At 39.2% G+C, this 18906-nt stretch overlaps 1 protein-coding gene across 2 annotated transcripts in view; it reads left to right on the plus strand.

Annotated features, from left to right (window-relative positions):
- Positions 1 to 18906, plus strand: part of SLC24A3 (solute carrier family 24 member 3) — a 197260-nt gene that overhangs the window by 105011 nt on the left and 73343 nt on the right. For both annotated transcript variants that reach the window (XM_083358336.1, XM_083358337.1), the window contains exon 3: positions 14100 to 14176. In XM_083358336.1, coding sequence (XP_083214462.1) covers positions 14100 to 14176 — 77 coding nt within the window. The remainder of the gene's footprint in view (positions 1 to 14099; positions 14177 to 18906) is intronic.

An 18906-nucleotide genomic window follows, 5' to 3' on the forward strand; every position in this document is an offset into this window, starting at 1 on the left:
CTGCCAATATGATAGTTGCCAGCTTTATTGTGCAGTTCCTATCTGAAAAGTGATCAAATTTATGCATAAAACTTTGAGTAATTTCTGGGTTAGAAATATTGCATGAGATGGAAGAGAGACAGGACATCTTGGCCGAATTACATGCAGTCAATTCTATGCCAGGCAGTTCCTCCTGTTAAAAAGACTTCTTGCAAATCACATAGATAGTGGTTTTGACATCTTGTACATTTCCACTGTTAGCAATCTCTCATAAAATATCCTTTTTAATTCTTTTTCATTGCAGTGGTTTCAGCCGTGTGTCTCCTCTGTGTAAATCTGACATTATTTGCCCTTCTGTAAGCTTTACTTCAGATTTATGGTCTTGCCTTTTTAATTAGCCAGATGAAAACCTTCCACTCAGTTGGATTTATAGGAAGAGCTTAGCAGACTTCCTATGTTTTAAAACATAGACTGATCATGGAACTCATTCTATAGAACAGTTATTTATTACCAGAGATAGTATACTAATAACATCTTTTTTTAAAAAAAAAGGCACATGAAAGACAAGCCTGATCAAAGGCACTTTTAAGTACATATCAATGAGTGTCGTTATTTCATGTGCTAGTGAAGCATAATGAGAATTGTTGCCAGCACTAAAGTGCATCCTTTAAAACCCATACATCTCAGGTGACGTAGAAACCACAGAATCATGTAAGAAGGACTTCTGCCAATTCTTAGATAGTTGAACTTATCACGAGGATAGCAACAGTGTATTTTTTTCCTCTTCCCACCCCTTCCCTAATCACTTGTACATGTGCACTATTGTAAGAGGCCAATAATAGGACGAATGATCCATATACTGTACATTCGTTTTCTCAGTCTAAAGGTCTCCAAATGTGTTGGATTTCAGTTTCTGTAATCTTTAACTGGTATATGTAATTTTTTAACATTTTTTGATGTAAGTCCTATATCTGTAGAATACTGTTGGTAGAGCAGATATTTGTCAAGCAATTATTATCAGTGCACAGTCCTACAAGGCACAGTATGTATATATAGTACTGTCTTCCCGGGATGATGCTACATTCATTAAACTATAGCAGTACTACAAATCTTTCTTGTTGCATTAAGATGTCCAATAAATATTTCATCTCCAGCAATAAAGATGCAATTATTCTAGAAATCAAAATCCCAAGGGATTTACCATTTCCTGTTACTTTACTTCCAATAGACAACCAGGAAAGTTAATAGGATTGTTCCACATTTATTGAAATATCATTCTATTATGCTTTGTTTTTTCAGAAGATTATTTTTAAGAGTTATTGTATACTGTGTTATGTTTAAAAACATTCACCAAATGATTTATAGACTGAGGTTTTTTCAAATTGCAGATCATTTTAGTGTGATCCCAATTTATCCTTTCACATCAACATTCAAATGAGGAAATCAAATAGGAATTGTATCATCACTCCAAGTTACCATTCTTAATCAGTCACTGTCAAGTTAGAATCCATCAGGATAAATCTGAATTTAAGTGAATTATTTATAATTCAAAATGCATTGCTATCCACCTACTTACATTAATTACATTTACTTCTTTAATGCCAGTCTTCCTATCGAAAGATAGCTTTGGGTATTTTCACTTGTCCTTTTTTTAATTCCAGTCCTCTTAAATAAATTAATAATTATCAATAAATGCTATAAATATGTTGATATTATAATTAATAATATCAACATTGCTAATTGTTAATACCTCAATTTTCACCTAATTAATAAAGAACCCAAAAAATATAGGTACAGTTTTTTTGCCAGTTTTTTGAGATGTAAAAAAATCAGACCAAGATAAATCACTTTAGAATTCCTTCCACCTTAAATATAACATATAAGCTATACAATTCAATTGTAATTGAAAAACAAACTGAAATATTTTAGGGGAAAGAATAAACATAAAATTATTAATAGACTTAGTGGTTACAGGATAATCAACTGCCTAAAATACCATTTTGTAACATACTTTGTAGAATATGCTTCCAAATCATCTTTGCAGCATAAATTGCCAACCTTGGTGAGCTTATTAACTCAATGTTATTAAATTTGTAACAACCTTATTCCAAAATGTGATCAATCAAACTTAGTCCTCATTACATTATCTATTTACATTAGATGTAGTTTGTCAACTATAGTTATGACAGTAGCAAAATAAAGTCATAAATGTTTTTATAATTTTGAGTGCAATCTTTATGCTCACTGATAAATTATGAAGGATATTTCAACAACTGGTTAGCATAAAGAATGTGCTGATATTCTTCTGCTTAATCACTTCAATTTGGTTGTTTCTCCCAGCAGAAATACTATAGCTAAATGAATTAAAACAATATTCCTAGTTGGTTTAATATGATTTCCAAATCAGAACATTTAGCTTATTCTTATCCTATCCAGATATAAATGGATGCCAGAAAACAAAAACCACAAAATTAGGGTTAGGGTTAGGAATAAGATGATTTGATCATCTCTCTAAGTAAACCATGTTCACACACATGAGCTCTACTCACAGGTGGGTTCAAATAGGAATGCAAATTGATATATCATTTGGAAAATTATTGTACAGGATAAATTACTTTTTATTTTACCTTGGCATTTCGTGTGAAGTTCAACAGTTTTTCAACTATAGGTCCAAAAATATTTATGCAAACTTCTCTGCATAATGCAGAGAGAAATCTTGGATTGTTATAAATCTACATTGGAAAATATTCCACCAAAATTGCCTTAAATAATTTTCTGCATAGTAATGTCTTTCTCAGAAAACTTGCAAACCTGCCTGCCTTCCCATATGCTGCTCCCTCAGAAGTCTCAAGAATAACCCTGGAATAGAAGAGAATCAGGGAACAAAAATATGAAATGAAAGATAGATACCACAACTATGGATGCCTGGATGCTGATTTCTGATGAGAAATGTTAGACTCTTCACATTAAATAAAAAGTATACTTGTGTGTAATGTGATTCCAAATGTTGGATCAGATAAAATTGCCAAACCTTATTTTTGCGTGACATGTGAAACGTTTCAAATGGGGAAACGAGAATGCAGGAAAGTACAATTCTCTCAGTGGGATTCTCTCAATGGGGTAAGATTTCAATCATTTTTCCTATTTTAATTTTTGGCGTGCACATCTGAAAATTTGCTGAACATTAGGTGAACACATTACGGACCTTAGAAGTATACCTCAAATATGAAAAAAGATTATAAAAGTCATCCACCTATGTAGAAAATAGACAAATACAGCTGTTGCGCTGATAAACTTGTACTGATAACGACATTTAGGAAATTTGCACATTCCTGGCAATTATAATTAACTGTGCAAATGAACTGCAACTTTTGTCTGTACATAGTTTAAGTCAGAAATATACCGCATGACATCAAATTATCCTAGTGAAACAGCTCAAGCCAGATTCAAAACAATATATTCCTTGCTGCTTATTTATGAGAGTATCATGCATAAAATAGCTTATAGTAGTTCAAAACTGATAAAAAAAGCTCAGAATCCCTGTTAGGATTCTGCAAAACAGTTTGAGAACTAGCTTTGCCTTAATTATTTAATAGCAACAGGACAATTTGCCATCCTTGACAAGAAGGAAATGGAGATTGGTTTTTGAACAATCCTTAGCTTAAGCACTTTTTCTTTGAACTGAACAGTGTGAAAGCCAAACTAAAACTAAAAGAGAAAAGAGAAAACATGGGGCTGGTGGTGGTGGAGGTGTGTGATGTCCCCTTTGCTGGTTTGTCTGGCTCAAATTGGGGCAGGAATCTTAAACTCAAATTGTAAGAGGGGCAGCATGAAGATACAAGGGAAGGGAAACAGCTTCCCTTGGAACAATGGTCTGACTCTAACCATTACTAATTTCTGTACTAATGCAGTGATGACGAACCTATGACATTATGTCAAAAGTGACATCCCATGATGTTTGGGGTGACACATCATTCACAGACACAGATACTGTATATCATTTAACCATCTGACAGCTTTGATTCAGAGTCTTGTGTAAAGTGGTTTTGCTAAATGATATACTCTTCTCCCTGCCTTTAGCGGAATACGTATAACTATAATCCTTAATGTAGGATATACAGTATATATAGTCTCTCCATATTGTGTTTTACTGACCTCTTATTAAGTGTGAAATCAGCCATATTTGTAAACTATTGTTTAACGTTTATTTTTTATGTCTGAACAAGGCCACTGCTATTTGTTCAACAAAGCATGGTTAAAACAAACCATGGCATAGGACAGTGTATAAACTTGTATTTGGTTGGATGCTAGAAAGAGAAATGCTAGGTTTTGCCATTCTTTATCTGTGTCTAAATGCAATAGCAGCGAGGGTTAGAACCCTGTGGACTTGTGTTTTTGCAGCAGCTTGTTGCTACTATTTGCTCAAATCCCACCTGCTGGGATGCTTACTTAATCCTGCCACAGACCCCTTGTTTCCCCCCCCCCCATTTAGCTGTGATGAAGCTGAGATGGGGAGGGGGGAGATGTATTGGTTCCACTGGGATTACAAGGTGCCTGTACATGAGTAGTTTTTTTTTAATTAAAGAGTTTTACAAAAAACTTTTTACAGAACATCCCCAAAACCCACCCACCCCAAACCACCCCCTCCCCCCCACTTCCCAGAGCTGAATACAGGGTCATAAATATAATAATCATATTCTAACTAAAATTATCCATTATAAAATTAACCAAATTCATAATGTGCTTTAACTCCCCTTTAACATTGATACATAAAAACATAATAATAACTTAAACAAAAATATAATCAATACTAATACTAAAGTTAATAAAAATCTAAAATCTACTCATAAGCTAAATGGAACTTTTTAATTCCCATATTTATTCTGAATATAATCTATCCATCTCCTCCAAACTGAAATATATCTTTCTTGCGAATAATCCTTCAAATAAGCAGAAATCTTAGACATTTCTGCAAGATTCGATACCTTAAGTACCCATTCTTCTATAGTAGGCAAACTATCCTTCTTCCAATATTGTCCCACCAGTAACCATGCTGCTGTTATCAAGTTCAACATCAAATTGATTTCTTTGGTATCACAATCTACAACAATACCCAATAAAAACAATTGTGGAGAAAACTTTATCTTTCTCTTAAAAATCTTTTGAATGTTCCACCAAATTTTAATCCAAAAAGCTTTTATATTTCTGCAAGTCCACCACATATGAAAATAAGTAGCATCTAAACTACCACATCTCCAGCATTTAGACTGTAGGTTAGGATACATATTGGACAACTTTTTGGGATCCAAATGCCATCTATAAAACATTTTATAAAAATTTTCTCTTACTCTGAGCCTGAGTAAATTTAACATTTCTAACCCAGATTACCTCCCAAGTATCCAACGGAATTGGTTCCTGTATGTTTTGTGCCAACTTTATCATACAATCTTTAACTAATTCCGTTTCCGAGTCCAATTCAATTAAAACATTATATATCCTCTTTATATGTGCACGATTTAAATCTCTAATTTGTTTTACTAAGTTTTCATCTGTAATTGTAATGCCAACCTTCTGGTCCAGCTTCCACCTAGCTTTCAGTTGGGTGTATTGGAACCAAGAGTAACTTATGTTTTCTTGCTTTAACTCATCTAATGATTTAAGTTGCCAATTATTCCCTTCCAATCTAAGTAATTCCTTATAGGAAAACATATCCAAACTCACTCCCATAGATACACCTTCTATCGCGTGTCCGGGAATTCCCCAAATGGGTATTTTAAAATTTAACTTATAATAATACTTTTTTCCAGACACGCAGCGAGGCACTTCTAAGAATATGAGATTTAAAAGCCCCGTCTACCTTTTTATCATAAAGCAAATATGCATGCCATCCATATACCAAATCCCAACCCTCAAGATGAAGTATTCTTTTATTAGTTAAAATGAGCCAATCGCTAACCCATGTCATGACCTCCGCATCATAATACAATTTCAAGTTAGGCGCCTTGAGTCCCCCTCTTTCCCTATCATCTTGCAGAATCTTAAATTTAACTCTTGGTTTCTTCCCCGCCCAGATAAATTTATTAATACCCTTCTGCCATTCATCAAGGTTGGCATCCTTTTTCAATATAGGTATCATTTGAAACAAAAAAAGAAACTTCGGCAGAACATTTATTTTAATGTACATGAGTAGTTAAAGATGTATACTCATCCTCCCCACACTTTGCCTATTTACTGTAGATAAAAATTGTATGGGGTGAATGCTGCTTTTCTTACAGATAAAAACAGTTACACCAAGATCCTTGGATTAAAGAGGGGATTACAGGCATGCCTTTCAGTTTTCTTAAACCTTTGATTTATACTGTATTTATCCGAATCCGACCGGTTACGACTAAGGTCGTTTACGAGAACTTATCTCGCAGCGTTGAGGGTGGCTAGGTCTAACCACTTTGCCACCCTCATCGCGTCCGCAGATAATCGCCCGGCCGCCTTGTTTAGGGTAACTCGCTCTCTTCTTAATCAGGAGGTGAGGGAGGAACCCTTGCAGGGTCGAGCCGAGGAATTTAGCCGATTTCTGTCGGACAAAATCGCTCGGATCCGGACCGGTTTGGACTCCGACTGGGCAGAGTCTGACGAAGAGGATACGGGCGGCCTTGTCAATTTAATCTGGGAAGAGTTCGATCCTGTGACTCCTGAAGAAGTGGACAAGATCATGGGGAAGCTGAGCTCCCCCACGTGTTTGTTGGACCCGTGCCCATCCTGGCTGACTTATGCAGCCCGGGATGGGACACGAGGCTGGCTCCAGGCAGTGATTACTGCCTCTTTGAGTCAGGGTAGTTTTCCCTCCACCTTGAAGGAGGCGGTGGTGAGACCCCTCCTCAAGAAGCCTGTCTTGGACCCAGCAATTTTAAACAACTATCGTCCGGTCTCCAACCTTCGCTTTTTGGCGAAGGTTGTTGAGAGCGTGGTGGCACAGCAGCTCCCTTTGTTCTTGGATGAAGCTGACTACCTAGACCCGTACCAATCGGGTTTCAGGCCCGGGTACAGCACGGAGACGGCATTGGTCGCGCTGGCGAATGATCTCTGGCGGGCTTGGGACAGAGGTTGCTCCTCTGTCCTAGTCCTTTTAGACCTCTCAGCGGCTTTTGATACCATCGACCATGGTATCCTGCTGCGACGTCTCAGAGGGTTAGGAGTAGGAGGCACAGTTCTCCAGTGGTTCTCCTCTTACCTTCTGGGACGTTCGCAGTTGGTGTTGGCAGGGGGGCAGAGATCGACCTTGAGATCTCTCATTTGTGCAGTTCCTCAGGGATCGGTTCTCTTGCCTCTCCTGTTCAACATCTATATGAAGCCGCTGGGTGAGATCATTCGTGGTTTTGGAGTTGGGTATCACCAATATGCTGATGATACCCAACTTTTTATTTCTACCCCAAACCACCCCAGCGATGCCCTCGACGTGATGTCCCGTTGCCTGGAGGCGGTCCAGGTCTGGATGGGGAGGAACAGGCTTCGACTCAACCCTGACAAGACTGAGTGGCTGTTCGTGCCGGCATCCCGGGAAATTCCGATTATCCCATCATTGGCCATGGGGGGTGAGCTATTACCCCCCGTAGATAGGGCCCGCAACTTGGGGGTCCTTCTAGATTCACAGCTCTCTTTGGAAGAGCATATTGGAGCTGTGACTAGGGGGGGCTTTGCCCAGGTTCGCCTGGTGCGCCAGTTGCGGCCCTATCTAGACCGGGATGCCTTGCGTACAGTCACTCATGCGCTCGTGACCTCTCGTCTAGACTACTGTAATGCTCTCTACATGGGGCTGCCCTTGAGGTCCACCCGGAGACTCCAGCTGGTGCAGAATGCAGCCGCGCGAGTTGTCTTGGGAGTTTCCCGATACTCCCATGTTACACCTTTGCTCCGCGAGCTGCATTGGCTACCGGTTGCTCTCCGGGTGAGGTTCAAGGTGTTAGTGATGACTTACAAAGCCCTTCATGGCATGGGTCCGGATTACCTACGGCAACACCTGCGGCCGGCGTCAACTTCCCTCCGTCCAGTGCGCTCCCACAGAGAGGGCCTCCTCAGGGTGCCGCCGATCAAAGAATGCCGATTGGTGACCCCCAGGGGGAGAGCGTTCTCTGTGGGCGCGCCAGACCTTTGGAACAGCTTACCGGTTGAGCTCTGGACGGCCCCCAACCTTCGCTCCTTCCGGCGCGATCTCAAAACTTTCTTTTTCGAACAAGCTGGCCTGGTCTGACGGGATGGGGTTGGGTTTTTATAAATAGTTTTAATTGTAATATGTATTAATTTTAAGGGCATAATGTTTAATGGCTTTTTAATTTTTGTATAATATTTTTATTGTGTATTGCCCTGTTCACCGTCCTGAGTCCTTCGGGAGAAGGGCGGTATAGAAATCAAATTATTAAATTAAATTATTAAATTAAATTAAAGCTAGGTACAAGTGTTTTGAGTCTCAACAGCATGATAATAATTTCCAGAATTAGAAATGGTATTAAAAAAAGGGAAAAAAAAGAAATGGTATTAAAAAAGTGGCTAAAACATCTTCTCCGTCACTCATAACATTACAAATGTAATAATAATAATACTTAAAAAATTCTTTCTTCACATGAATTTATGGAATTCACTGTCACAAGATGCAAAGGCTGCTGCTATCTGAAAGAATGAGGAAATTCAGGGTACATCTATAAATAATTATGAGCCCCGATAAGCAGGACCTGTCACACAATGTTTAAGTATATCTTCACCTCCCGTAAGAGTCATCTAGAATGGCTGGGCAGTCATGAATAATCTATAAGGAGCTCCACCAGTGAAGGGGTTATTTCTCACACTGACAGCAATGATGGATACGCCCTTCCTTGGGCCCCACTGGTGGGTGAAGTGTGATGTCCCCTTTGCTTGTTTGTCTGGCTCAAATTGGGGCAGGAAACTTAAACTCAAACTGTAAGAGGGGCAGCATGAAGACTACTTCAATGTAATACTGAATATGTTTTATACGTAACTACAAAAATCATTTTCATCATTATATGATGAAGAGCCTTGGTGGAGCAGTGGGCTGATGCCTCCTTAAGTAACACCAGCTGCCTGCAATTAGTGCAGGTTCGCATCCCACCAGGCTCAAGGTTGACTCAGCCTTCCATCCTTCCCAGGTAGGTAAAATGAGGACCCAGATTGTTGGGGGCAATTAAGCTGACTTTGTAATAATGCCGCTTGGGGTGTGTGTGAAAGCCCTAACAAGCAGGCATATACATAGAATGAAGGCTACTGCTAAGCTTGTAAGCCGCCCTGAGTCTTCGGAGAAGGGCGGGATATAAATGTAATAAAAATAAAAATAAATAAAAATTAATATTCTAATCTATAATCTGAAGCTGTACAGAGGTTGCTAAATTGCAGTTCCATCAACCCCAGCCAGTCTAGGAAAAGGAAAAGGATATGGGGCATTTTAGCTCAGCACTGTTAGAAAACCAAAGCTGTCTGCTGCAGATCAACCATCATCCCAAGGGAAGCTGTTTCCAAGAAAGTATAAGCAGATTTAGTGCTGTCTTGGGGATGGAGTGAGCAGAGTGAGCAGTAAGAGTGAAAGAGTGAGCAGTAAGAGGGGACCGGCAGAAAAAAATTACACAGGATTGAGAAAGAAAGAAGGGTGAGAAAGAAATACTAAGTAATCCCACCTTGATATGGGACAAAGAAATTTGGACAGACTTTCAAGATTCTGTTAGTCTAGATCAGTGCTTTTTTGTAAAAGAAAAAGGTGCCAGAACTCACACATGTCATACAACCCACCTTGCCTACCTACAAGGTTCCATCCAAAAAAGGTGCCGGAACTCCGTTCTGAGCGTTCTATGAGGAAAAAAGCCCTGGTCTAGATTATTACAATAAATGGCATTTTTGAAATCACTGCTGTGCCTGTTTCTTGACCTGCCCTACATTAAAATGTTGACAGGAAAGCACACTAATTCCTGCCTCCAATCAAATCTCTATGCCTTTTACTGCTGGAGGCAAAAGTGCTTCCCGCCTTTTCCCCCAATTTGAGAAGGTTGTTGTAGCTCATTGCTTCTGCCTCCTTAGCCCCAATGAAGCTCTTTCCAGCAATTGCCTTGCAGGATTTATTTATTTGTTTATTTGTAACCTGTTACAAATAACATAAGGTGCCAAACATCTCCAATACACCTTTCCCCTCCTCCCATTTTCCTCACAACAACAACCCTGTCAGGTGGGTTGGGCTGAGAAAGAACCTGGCTCAAAATCAGCCAGCTGCTTTCATGGACAAGATGAGGCTTGAACTCATGGTCTCCTGCTGGTACCTTAACCACTAGAGCAAAACTCTCTACCCCCAAAAAGCACCTGAGCTACATCGCGGTCCTTTCACTAGTAGAAGCTTCCAGGCTGCTTCTCCCTCAGTCTGGGAAGGCATTTTAGGATGGTGCTGCAAGTTTCTTACTGTTTGCTTGGGTTTTTCTCCCCTTTCCTTTGGGAAGAATAGGACTCTTTCACATGATAGCTTTATCCCCTCCCAAATCTCAGTTATGACATCTGTACAGGGAGGAACCCAAAAGTGGAACTTGTTGCTCAATCTCCCCACTCTCCTTCACCAAGGAGGAGGCGATAGAGAATTCGAAGAGAGCCATGCAATCTTGCAACTCATATTTACCACACTTGGGAACACACCACAAGTAACCCAGCACTGTGGTTATGTTGCAACCCAAGTAACCTAATAGTGGCTTCATTTCACTGTGTATGGAGAAAGACAGATCCAGGGAGAGGAAAAAAAGTTAGAATATATTAGAATAAAATAGAGCTGGAAGGGACCTTGGAGGTCTTTGAGTCCAGCCTCCCCGCTCAAGCAGGAGAACCTATACCAGGGGTCGGCAACCTCGGCTCTTTTATGACTCATGGACTTCAACTCCCAGAATTCCTGAGCCAGCATAGCTGGCTCAGGAATTCTGGGAGTTGAAGTCCACGAGTCATAAAAGAGCCGAGGTTGCCAACCCCTGACCTATACCATCTCAGACAAGTGACTGTCTAGTCTCTTCTTAAAGACTTCCAGTGATGGAGCGCCCACGATTTCTGAAGGCAAGCTGTCCTACTGGTTAATTGTCCTCACTGTTAGGAACTTTCTCCTTAATTCCAGGTTGTTTCTCTCTTTGGTCAGTTTCCAACCATTGTTTCTTGTCCTGCCTTCAAGTGCTTTGGAGAATAATTTGACCCTCTCTTTTTTGTGACAGCCCCTCAAATATTGGAACACTGCTATCATGTCTCCCCTATTTCTTCTTTTCTTTAGACTAGCCAAACCCAAGTCCTGCAGCCGTTCTTCATGGATTTGAGTCTCCAGGCCTTTGATCATCTTACTTGCTCTTCTCTGAATTTTTCCCGAGGTCTCAACATCTTTTTTGTAATATGGTGACCAAAATTGGTTGCAGTATTCCAGGCATGGTCTTACTAGGGTTTTATAAAGTGGCACTAGTGATATGATGCCTCTCTGCCTGCCTGCTTGCCTTCCTTCCTCCTTTCCTCCTGCCTACTTGCCTGCCTGCCTACCTGCCCAGTATTCACAACTTCTGTTCACGTATCCACCCATTCCCATGAAAAACCTCAAACTTTCTTGGATGGAAGGCTGTGAAAAAAGTACTGAGGGTAAGAGAGCAGGCTCATGCGTAACGTTGGAGATAGTGTGAACATATCAAGCATATGTGGGCTATGGAAAATGAGTCAGAGGGCCATTGGTGGCGTACAGACTGGAAGCAATCTTCAAGTCTTTTCCCAATATGCTCTTTCTTACTTAACAGACCTGTTTTTCTACCATATCTGTCAGAATTTTGCATTTGAATTTGTTGTTAAAGTGAAAATACCTAAATATCACCAGGATGAGTTTATTTCTGAGATGCTGAGAAGAGATATTTATGTTTGCCTTGTAATCTAATCTAGAGAACTGTTCGTGTTCACTGTTGGAAACAGTGAATGTTGCCTCTGTTTTTGGACCCTATGTAGCAAAGTGCTTTTTCTGTGTTTGTTTCTGAGTTAAAAGATGGCTAGTTCTGGATCAAAACATCCCTTGTGATCAAAGACTATTATCCTGGGATCAAAAGGACCTCTGCTTCCTCTCCAATATGCATATCCACGCACCACTTTGGAAGGTTCTCTGCTTGCTGTTTGAGAGAGGAAAGCTTTGTCTAAAAGTAAGAAACTGGAAAATGACACAAAAATATTTCAAAAGCCTTGATTCCCTGATCAATTTATTTCTATGGCACGCACTTAGATGTTTTTGCTTTGAAGGGAAAATTTAATAGAAACTACACATTTTTCAGCAATAGATGCCGCTGGAGAAAAGAAGAAGTTGACCGGAGTCTTCATATTTAAGCTATCAAAGGTGCAGAATGCCTTCTAGTGACCAATTCAGACTGGGAGCTTCATTAGCTTGCATTCCTGCTGACAAAATGACTATGAATGTTAGTTGCTGAGCAACCATAGCGCTCCAATATGATTGGGCTCAAATTTTATCTATTGGTTTCCAAATAAACAACGAGTTTGCCATTGTGTGAACTGATTCAGTTGGCTTTTCCTTTAAGCAGGCATGTTTTTCCTCATATTTTTAAAATCTTAATCACTATCTAAACATAGTAGTCCAGCAGCAAATGTACCATTAATAAGAAACATACATCACATGGTGTTTCCTATCATAAACAGAGATGACTGCATCTCCAATGACTGCATCTCTAGGGATTCCTCTGTTAAAGTACTGAAGTTTGTAGATGATACAACAGTCATTGGTCTAATTCTAGACAGTGATGAGTCTGCATATAAACAAGAGGTTGAACAACTGGCCTGTGATGCAGTCAGAACAATCTGGAGCCAAACATGCTTAAAACTGTAGATGACAACGTATTTAAGAGGAGTCCTTCTATTCTAGAATCCTGTGAGCTTTTGGGTTCTATAATCTCCCAAGGCTTGAAATGGACACTTAACATTAGAACCATCATTAAAAAAACACAACAAAAAATGTTTCTTCTTGCATCAACTCAGGAAGTTCAGACTGCCCCTGGAGCCGTTGATACAGTTCTACAGAGGAATTATTGCGTCTGTCATTTATATTTCAGTAACTGGTATAGAAACCAAACAGGACAGGTACAGACTCCAGCAGAGAGAGTAAGACTGCAGAAAAAACAATTCCAACTGGCTTGCCTTCGATAGAAGACCTATATATTGCGCGGGTCAGAAAGAGGGCTGAGAAAATATCTACAAACCGCTCAAATCCTGGACATAAACTGTTTCAACTCTTTTCCTCAGGGCACCATTATAGGGTATTGCATGCCAAAACAACAAGACACAGGAACATTTTTTCCCTCTGCTGAACTCCTAATTCTCACAGTATTGTCTTATGTCTAAGTATATTTACCCATGTTGTATTGCTGTAGTATTATTATTATCCTTACAATCTTCTTTATTACCCGCCCCCCTTTATTGGCATCATCACTATGATTATTATTACTCTGTTGCTTTGCATGTACACTGAGAACTTTTGCACCAGAGACAAATTCCTTGTGTGTCTTTACACTTGGCCAATGAAGTATTCTACTTTATTCTTTTCCCCACAATTAGTACTGTATGCAGTGAAAATGAGAAAATAATAAATTTAGCCCCGTTCACTTTACAGATGCCATTACTGTTTTCCAGTTAACATATCCTCTATCTGTTAGCACAGATTTTAAAATAAGTAAATCCACCTATTTGAGAATTGCTCCAAACTGCTAAAATCAGCAACGAATCTGAACTGTAGAGATGATAAAACTCTCGAGTTTGTATTGTCTCATTTTAATCAAAAGTTTTAAAATGTGCTTCTAAATTATGCCCAGTATTAGAAGTATAATTTTATTGTTTTAAGAATTTAATAGTTCTTTTAAGCCTGGTTACTATAACATCAAATTTCATTCTACATATTTACACTAAGATGTAACATGAAGTAGCTTGGTAATAATATGCACTGTAGGACAGTTTCCATAATATAGGAACATACAAAGATTGCCCGTCTAAAAAACCACTTTGCTTGTTTAATTAATATATCTTTACTATAATTCAGCTGTTTCAATGTTTGATTTTATTTTCTTTTTCCTTCTCAGCTCTCCTTGAATTCCCTGATGACATCTTTTCGAATGAAGATCGGCGGCATGGAGCAGTAATTTTGCATGCTTTCTGTGTGAGTTATTCTTTGCCTACATGCATATTATGTTGGCTACTTCAAAAGAGATGAAACAGCAACAGGTCAAATTAATATTGCCTACTCATAGCTTAAGTGCCTTAAAATGATTAAAAGTTCTAGTTTTCAGTAGGAAAAGTGAACACCTAAAACTGAAATAATTGTTCCCATCAAAGCTCTGATTCATAGGATACCACAAAAAAGCCAATACTGCAAGTTTAAAAAGCTGATCTGCCCACTTGAATTGAACTAGTATCTACTGTATTCTGGCTATGAGGATAATTCAAAGTTTCAGGGTTGAATTCCAGACAGAATATTGAACTTTGTATCATATGTCTTTTCTCTCATTTCCTGGAAAAAATAGTAAATTAATTCCTTATTTGAACATACTTTCTCTCTGTGTCTCTCCTCACCCCCCTCAATAAACAAAGATCCAGCTCAGTGTCCTCCAAGTGCCTGGACTGGTGGTAAAGGTCAAATTGCTGATTACTAGTTGCTTTCAGCTTGATTCACACACAAGAGCCAAGAAGCTTAGACAGCAAAATGAAAGAAAGGCAATAGAGTTCTATAAAATCCAATATTGTTCCATGTTCCCCACCACAACAACTACTTAGTAGCCCATTGTTTCCTCAGGTAACCAGCTATTGGAACTGTTGCTGAAAATGGAGACACCAAGCTATCTCCATTTTCTGCAACATTTCTATTATATTCAGTGAATTTCTTATCTATTAATGTGATAATCTTATGATCTGTAAGGGTCACCTTATCGAGAGATGGCCAGCATATAAATTTAATAGATGATGATAATAATAATAATAATTAACAGAGAGGTACCTGCTACATAACACCCCAGACTTAACAATTATTGATAAGAAAAACAAAATGTCTGGATAGTGGACATGGTAGTGGACATGGTAGTACTTGGAGACAGCAGAAGAAGTCATATAAATGAAAATAGAACAACTGTGGCAAAAGCAAAGGTAGTACCAATAATAATTGGCATCTTGGGTGCAATTCCAAAACAACTAGAGCACCACTTAAACACCATCAGCATTGACAAATTCACCATGAACAACTTTGCTTGGAACAACTGACATCCTGTGAAGATACCTTTTAAGACCATCAAAATTCCACATCTGCCTATCTCAGGTCCTTTGGAAGCACTTGATAGGTGAACAAAAATGCCAAATCCTCTCTGAACATCCGTGTGACAAACCATAATTAACAATCCAAGTTTTTAATAGTGATTTATGAATGGATTCTTAAAATTGGTTAACTTTAGGTCAAGTAGGCAATCCTGTGATGATCAAATGATAATATCCAACCAAAATGATAAGCTGTCACACCAGTCAAAGTTTATGTTTTGTAGTTTTCCCCTCTACAATAGGCAAACTTCAGGAAATTGGGGTGTTCAGGGGTAGTAATGGTGATGGTGGTACATGAGTAACATACATAAAAAGGAACAGGGCTTTGATCACATAGACACCAACTTGACTTTTTTTGACAACCACATTCCTCCTGATATCCTGGGCTGTAGACGAACTCTGCTCTCAGCCAAGTTACCCAGCTTTTTCAAGGCCTGGCTTCCTTGAAGTCTCAACGGAGTGTTGCAGGCCTGAATAGAGACATCCTGCAGCAGAATGTTACCATGTCAGTACTCCCCTCTTTTGAACATGGATCAGGGCCTTACCTCTTGGGCATTTTTAAGTTAATGATTCAGGAAAAAAAATCTTAGAAATCAACAAGCAGTGTGGTTTGTCAATAACTATTTTAATACAATAAATTCAAAAAAAAAAATCATAGTACCTGAAAATTCTCTTTGCAGGATTGCATAATATTTATTAGTCGGCTTATTTATGCTTATTTCAGTTCAGCAATCACAAAATACTTCCTGGGCACAAGAAATTAAAGTGGCTGCTTCTTTATGAAATCATTAGACTTTGTGATGATTAAGCTTATTAATTTAAGATGCGAGACAATAAAAAATTAATACTATATTCAAAACAAGACTGCTCTTTAGAAGGCCAGATCCTGAAGCTAAAACTCAAATACTTTGGCCACCTAATGAGAAGGAAGGACTCACTGGAGAAGAGCCTAATGCTGGGAAAGATTGAGGGCAATAGAAGAAGGGGACGACAGAGAATGAGGTGGCTGGATGGAGTCACTGAAGCAGTAGGCGTGAGCTTAAATGGACTCCAGAAGATGGTAGAGGACAGGAAGGCCTGGAGGAACGTTGTCCATAGGGTCGCGATGGGTCGGACACGACTTCGCAGCTAACAACAACAACAACAAAACAAGAAGGGATCCATTATATGGTTTACATTTAGTAGAAAGATAACCTTTCAAGACAAAATTAATAAAAAAGAATCAATTGGCCTTAGTGTGACATATTAAGTAACAAATGTCTAAAATGTGCTTGAAGAATAAAGAAGTTTAAAAATAGAAAATAGTTGGTCCACTCATCTCAGTGTGATCTATGTTAATTTGCAGCTTTGAATAAAGTACTCAGATGGGCTCTTTTTATGTTACTGGGATGCAAATGTTACTTTGTTTCTGATCTTTGGTTAAAATAAATTGGAACAATTAATTGGTTGATTGATTGACTGATTGACTTAGAGCTGCTATCTAGGATTTTGTTCTTACTCTTTCTGCAGATGGCATGCCAGGGATCACTCAGCCTTTTTAGCCAATGTCTGCCAATTGTGATCCTTTCTCTTCCAATGCAAACGTAAATGAATAGCCACACATCTCTTTCATCCTGATCTGCTTATCGAAAAACTAATCCATATAGCAGAATAAATTATAGACATGCATGCACAGTGTGTTCTGATCCTTTATCTAAATTAAAATCAGCTTTGAAATGCAATAGGAACTAATGAGCTTTTTTGTGAAATGTGTTACTTTTGAGTCACGGAGGGAATTATAAGAATTTAATTTGTAACTAATAGGCAATTATTGTTTGCTTATCTCAACTATCCTTATTAGTTTATGTATTTTCATTTTGTCATAAAAGATAGGTTTGCAGAGCGTTTGTTCTTGCTCTTGAATGTCCACATTAGCATTTATGTAACGATGAAGTACTGTTATGAAACAGAAAACAAAATTAAAATCAGCATATAAAAAGCAACTATGAAAACAGCCTAGAAAATGAACCTTGGCACCACTTGAATTGACTTACAATCAAACTGCTTGGGCTTTCAGTCTCACTCGGTGATTTGTGGTGATGTCATCAATTATTATCCTCCTTGTCAGGAGTTTGATGTCTTAAATCAAGATTTTAATGGCTTTTGTTGTTGTTAGCTGCGAAGTCGTGTCCGACCCATCGCGACCCTATGGACAACATTCCTCCAGGCCTTCCTGTCCTCTACCATCTTCTGGAGTCCATTTAAGCTCACGCCTACTGCTTCAGTGACTCCATCCAGCCACCTCATTCTCTGTCGTCCCCTTCTTCTATTGCCCTCGATCTTCCCCAGCATTAGGCTCTTCTCCAGGGAGTCCTTCCTTCTCATTAGGTGGCCAAAGTACTTGAGTTTTAGCTTCAGGATCTGGCCTTCTAAAGAGCAGTCAGGATTGATCTCCTCTAGGACTGACCGGTTTGATCGCCTTGCAGTCCAAGGGACTCGCAGGAGTCTTCTCCAGCACCACAGTTCAAAGGCCTCAATTCTTTGGCGCTCAGCCTTTCTTATGGTCCAACTTTCACTACCATACATTGCAACTGGAAAGACCATAGCCTTGACTATACGCACTTTTGTTGACAGGGTGATGTCTCTGCTTTTTAGTGTGCTGTCTAGATTTGCCATGGCTTTCCTCCCCAGGAGCAAGCGTCTTTTAATTTCTTGGCTACAGTCCCCATCTGCAGTGATCTTGGAGCCCAGGAAAATAAAATCTGTCACTACCTCCATTTCTTCCCCATCTATTTGCCAGGAATTGAGAGGGCCAGATGCCATGATCTTGGTTTTCTTAATGTTAAGTTTCAACCCAAGTTTTGCACTCTCCTTCTTCACCTGCAACAAGAGGCTCTTTAGTTCTTCTTCACTTTCTGCCATTAGAGTGGTATCATCTGCGTATCTTAGGTTGTTGATATTTCTTCCGGCAATCTTAATTCCAACTTTTGATTCATCTAGCCCTGCCTTTCTCATGATGTGCTCTGCATATAAGTTAAATAGGCAGGGCGACAGTATACAGCCTTGCCGGACTCCTTTCCCAATTTTGAACCAATCAGTGGTTCCGTGTCCAGTTCTCACTGTTGCTTCTTGACCCGCATATAGGTTTCTCAATTTGATCTCTAGTTCCTCTGCCTCTTCGAAATCCTGCCTGCACTTCTGGTAGTTCTCGATCCACATACTGCTGAAGTCTAGCTTGTAGGATTTTAAGCATGACTTTACTAGCATGAGAAATGAGTGCAATGGTGCGATAGTTTGAACATTCTTTGGCACTGCCTTTCTTAGGAATTGGAATGTAAACTGATCTTTTCCAATCCTGTGGCCACTGTTGAGTTTTCCAAATTTGCTGGCAAATTGAGTGTAGCACTTTTACTGCATTAATGGCTTTAGGCTGGGACAATATGGAGAGATACCATAAGTGGTGTACACAGAACTCTTTGACACTGAGGAGAATCATGATGCATGTAGCATTGAATGGCACTACTCATGAAACATTTTGTTTCTGGAATCCGACTTACCGATTTGCCTGATCAATAAGCCAGTGCCTTCTGTTTCCCACTTTTAATA

This window comes from Vipera ursinii (assembly GCF_947247035.1).
Source record: "Vipera ursinii genome assembly, chromosome: 3".
Classification (NCBI taxonomy): domain Eukaryota; kingdom Metazoa; phylum Chordata; class Lepidosauria; order Squamata; family Viperidae; genus Vipera; species Vipera ursinii.